Source organism: Elephantulus edwardii, unplaced genomic scaffold (genome assembly GCF_000299155.1).
Source record: "Elephantulus edwardii isolate Elephantulus edwardi_28Jun2011 unplaced genomic scaffold, EleEdw1.0 scaffold00044, whole genome shotgun sequence".
Lineage (NCBI taxonomy): Eukaryota > Metazoa > Chordata > Mammalia > Macroscelidea > Macroscelididae > Elephantulus > Elephantulus edwardii.
In genome coordinates, this window is record NW_006399794.1 from 6,839,442 (window position 1) to 6,844,567 (window position 5,126).

Below are 5,126 nucleotides of genomic sequence, written 5' to 3' on the forward strand. Positions count from 1 at the left end.
ACAAGAGGGGAAGACCCTCTATGAGATGGATTGATTCAGTGACTGGGGTAATTGGGATGGGTGTGTCAGAGGCAGTGTGATTGGCACAGGATAGAGCAGGGTTTAGGGTTATTATACAGAGGGTCGCTGTGAGTTGCAAATGACTCGACGGCACATAACAACAACAGTCTCTAATCCAGGTCTAGACACACAGTAGGCCTTTGGTAAACACTAGTGAAATGAATTCATGAGCGAGCAGGGCTAGAGGTCAGAGCTGCTGACTTCTAACAACCGAGGTGATACCATCATGACTGACAGTATTACACTGCCTTACTTTTCTCTAGGGAGCTCTGGCCACAGCCTGTGAGGAGCTGCACCATTTACCTAAAGACCTCCCTGGAGGTTCAAATCCATCAACAGCTTTGTGGGAGAAGGACGGGCAAACTCTTCCTGTGCGACTTACCACCTCAGAAACTAAATGGCGGAGAGCTGGAAGTCAGGTCTGACTTGAAGGCAGAAAGTATGAGCAGTTCTTTTCTCTAGGAAAGTGGTTGTTACTATGTGCCCTTGAGTCATCTATAGCTCATAGTGACAAGAGACATAGACAACAGAAGGAAACCTTGCCTTATCCTGCTCCATCCTGACGGTCATGCCAAAGCCCTGTGTTACAGTCACTGCGTCAATCCATAGTGTTGGGGATTGTCCTCTCTGTCTCACCCTCCACTTTCCTTGCATGAAGTCTTATTCCATGTTCTAGCTCCTCCTGACAACATGCCTAACACGTGTGAGATGAAACTTCACCGTCCTTGCCTCTAAGAAGCACCCTGGTTGCATTTCCTCCAAGACAGACTTGTTTGCTCTTCTAGCAGCCTGTGGGATATTCAGTACTCTTCTCCAAAACCACAATTCAAATGCATAATTTCTTTCATCCTTAATTACTGTCCAATTTTCAGGTGTATAAGAAGTAACTGAAAACACCACAGCTTGGATCAAGTGTAACTTAGTCTTCAAATTAGCATCCTAGCACATTGGAAAGGTCCTTGACAAAAGAGTTTTCCCAATGCAACATAGCTTTCTGTTTCCTGGCTGTTACTACCATGGGTGTTGATTATATACCCAAGAAAAATTAAATCATTAACAACTAGAATTTTTCTCCATCTATCATAAAGGCCTTCTGCTCCTGTGGAGATTTTTGTTTTCCTGATGTTGAGAAGTAATCCATATTAAAGATGGCAATAAGTTGAGTTGTTAAGTCTTTGATCCTCTTCAATAAGTGCTTCAAGACTTCACCTTCTGTTAGTAAGGTTGTGTCATCTGCGTAACACAGGTTATCAATGACTCTTCACCAATCCTGACTCCATATTCTTCTCCATATAATCCAGCTTCCCCAATTATTTGTTCAGCAGACAGACTGAATAAATATAAAGGACACAACCATGACGTACGCATTTCCCGATTTTTAAACCACATAATGTTCGCTTGTTCTGTGAGGACAACTGCTTCTTGTTGTCTGGGATGAATCTTGTATTTAACACCAAGAGCCAGCAGAGGGCAGAGCAGGCAGCAGCTAAGGCTGCAGATGCCGCAGGTGCTGGTTGTGTTAGGGGTGGTGGTACAATCACCAGGCACCGGTCGGTCAGCTATATGTTTAACAACTTTCCAGAACTTTGAGGGCCAAGACCAACAACGAGCTGGACAAAGAGCAGGCTACACATTCAAATTTAACTTTCCTTTGCTAAGGAGGGGCCCTGGAGATGGGCCTACTGGTCCACAATGTCAGCAGAGACATAATCTCTGCTTTTGGACTCTTTTTGGACCTGTAAGGGCTGCTCCAATTTTTCAGACCCCTGAGGCTGAGAGAATAATCCTCATATTACAGAAGAAGAAACAGGCCCAGAGAAAGTATGTGTGACTTGCGTGCAGTCATAAAGTGAGCAGGTGACTAGTAGCGGCAAAATCAGAAATTCTTTGGTCTTCTGATCATCCACCTTCCCAGACATGCTACTTCTCCTCTGCATTCGTGGTATCCTTACAGAGACGTATTGTTCCAGAAACACCTACCTATCTGCACATTAGTGGCCTGAGGGACTTTCTCCCAGAGCTCCTGAGATACTTGCCTCTGACATAATCACTGCCTTGGAGATGACATCAACTAACAACTGAACCTCAGAGGGAATCTAGGGGGCTGTAAATTGCACAGAGGAGAACGCTCATCTTTCTCCCTCGGAACCACTGGTGGATTCCAACTGCTCCACAACAGCTCACAAATTAGGAGACTCAAAATGGTGGGTTGTAAGCTTTTACCCTACAAGAAACTTCTAATGGTCAGGTGCCAGGCAGGGCAGAGCTGGTCCTGGGAAGCTCATCCAGTACCCGGGGCAGGGGGAGTCTTCTTGGCTGGCGTGGCACCGAGTATGAGGAGAGATGTTGCCAGAGAAGGATGAGGCCAGAGGTCAGTTCTGAGAGGAGCAGCGGGGACTGCATCTCTGAGAACAGTGCTGGGCGGAGGTTCCTGTCCTCCTATAAGGTGGAGTGACATACATACCAATTATATCACCCAGTGAGACACATGCAGATGAATAACTATGAAGGAGCTTCCTATCAGGCAGGCAACATAATGTGGTGGAATGATGTTTGAAGTCAGACAGGTTGGGTTCAAATTCCAGCCTCATCACTCACTAGCAGTGAACCATGGACAAGTCACTGAACCTCTCGGACCTGATCTCCTTATGGATCATGTGAAGACAAGGAGTTATTGTAAAGATGAAATGAAGCAATGCAAGTTATACCCCTAGCACCCTGCAAGCTGCTGGCAAACGCCTAAAGGCAAAGCTTTCTCAGAAATAAAACAGGTTTCTTTGGAAGATGTTGAACATACACCAAGGGACTGAGCTTGGAGTATGTGCCAAGACACAGACTTCGCTGTGGACAAAGACAATTCAATACTGCCCTCCAAGAACAGATGGGGGGACTCAATGGGCTGAAGGCTAGGTTAGTACAAAAGAGAGAGGAGGCCTTGAGACGTTAAGAGACAGGAGTATGGGGAAATCCCAACAGTTAGATGAAAAAGGTTAGTTCGAAAGTCAGGCAATGACCAGTAGCTCAGTGTGGCTGGAGGCTCCATGCTATAATGAAGCCACAGAAGGAGAGGAGAATCACAGTGGCTTCTAACTACATCCTTCCTAAGAGTGCCTGGCTCACCAGCACCCAGCAGAGGGCAGTGTGACTGAGTCCAAGAGGACTCAGCTTCAGAGACCAACTCTCCTGGCCTTGAGTACTCTGACCCTAACCTAAGTAGGAAAGAGGGTCCTGAATGCAGAGATGAAAGTCAGCCCCTCCCCCAGGACGAGCGACAGAGAACTGCCCCCTGTCTGCTGAGAACTGGAGTATGTAAGAAGGGAGGGGTACTGGGTACTATGCTGGGCAGTAGCTTTGAGCCAGGCACAGGGATGTGCATGCAGCCCAGAGGCGGGTCAAGTGAGTGCAGAAAATCCACAGTGGGGAAAGTGCTAGTCAAAAGGGCTACACACGGCATGGGGCATGATGAGAGGGATCCCTCTCAGGAGGTGGGATACTGCTGGGGAATCTTTTCAAGAAGGGACTCTATTCAAAAATGTTGCCTCCTGTTCTCACTGAAATACTCTGCATCAAGACCCTGGATTCATAAAGTTTCAACCTTCCAGCCCAGCACCTGATGCAGGGGACAACAGCCTGAGCATAAGCAGGAGTCTCAGGCCTCAGGTCCACTTGACCCCATTGAGCTGTCCCCTGGGGCAGGAGCAAGACTAATAGAAGGATACTTTTGCTGGGCACAGCCTCAGAGGGTGGTCACTCTGCCCAGGTGCAGGAATCCCTGAGGGCCTCCCCGGAGGGGAGCTGGGGCGGAGCTGCCCTGCAGGACCTTCCCAGGGTAGCTTCTCAAGCAGTGGGCAGGACCTACCTTGGTAGCTGGTGCTGCCACTGCTGCTGAGGTAGGACTCCACCAGAGGGGCCTGCTCCTCTGACTGCTGGGCCCGTCGGCTCCGGGGCCGCCCATCGGCATTGGCCTGCACCATCAAGGGCTCCTGGCGTTTCTTCTTCTGCTTCTGTTCCAGCAGGGCCCGCTGTAGAGACATGGGGGTGGGAGGTACAGAACATTGGGCCCCAAGACTAGGCAGGGACCCCCACCCAGAGTGGGACCGGACAGAGGACCCTGCTCACTCAGCCATGTTTGAGGTGACATTGGGATTTGCAGCCCACTCTGGTGACACTAAGCGCAGGAAGCTGTCCTGGCAGCATCACACAGACTCCAACCCTCCAACTGTGGTGACCTCAGCGTCTACACAGCACAGATCCCATGGACTGAAGCAGGGCTAATCATGACCTGGAAAAAGAAGAGAGCTCCTCTCCTCCTGGTGAGGCCCCTCTCAGTATCAGAATGGACAGACCCTAGGGACAGGGACAGCCACTCCTTTGTGCCCTTGGTGATCCCAGCCCAGACTCTAGTCAGGACACCAGTGCTGACTGCCCTCTCCAACCTGGCATCACTCACCTGCCGGTCAAGCTTCTGCTGCCTCAGGTTGCTCCCCTCATCATCTAAGACACTGCAGAGAGAGAGAAAGGCCATCAGGGCTTGCTCACGAGGTGTCAGGCTAGCACCCAGACCCTGCCCAAGTATAGTGGGGTCCTCTGAGCTCTTCCTTTGGTGGATCCTGGGCTCTGTGAGTCTACCTAGCAGAGCTGCCATCTGAGGACCAGATCTAGACAAGCGAGCTTCAGCCATATCCCTTTTGGGGTACTACCATTTGGACACGGATTGGCACAGTGACTGTGGCAATGGGGTTAGGTGTGTTAGAGATGGAGAGGCTGGCTTAGGATAGGGCAGGATTCAGAGCCATTGTTGATAGGGTCACTAGAGTAGCTGACTCTATGGCACATAACAATATACTCTAACCGGATCCCTGCTGCTCTCAAGGACTTCTCACCTGCGGTAAATGCCACGAAACCCTCCCTTCAGCCCCTGAGCAAGGCTTTACTGAGTAACTGTTTACTATAGACTATGTTGTTGTTATGTGCCATCAAGTCGTTTCCGACTCATAGCGACCCTATGCACAACAGCCCTAAACCCTGCTCTATCCTGCGCCAACCGCACCGCATCTGACACACCC

General features: G+C 49.7%; 1 protein-coding gene across 3 annotated transcripts in view; it reads right to left on the minus strand.

Moving 5' to 3' along the window:
- The window catches only part of TUB (tubby bipartite transcription factor), a 106,943-nt gene that overhangs the window by 12,810 nt on the left and 89,007 nt on the right, over window positions 1-5,126 (minus strand). For all 3 annotated transcript variants that reach the window (XM_006885441.1, XM_006885442.1, XM_006885440.1), the window contains 2 exons: window positions 4,511-4,562; window positions 3,920-4,082 (listed from right to left, as the gene is read on the minus strand). In XM_006885441.1, the coding sequence (XP_006885503.1) occupies window positions 3,920-4,082; window positions 4,511-4,562 (215 nt within the window). The remainder of the gene's footprint in view (window positions 1-3,919; window positions 4,083-4,510; window positions 4,563-5,126) is intronic.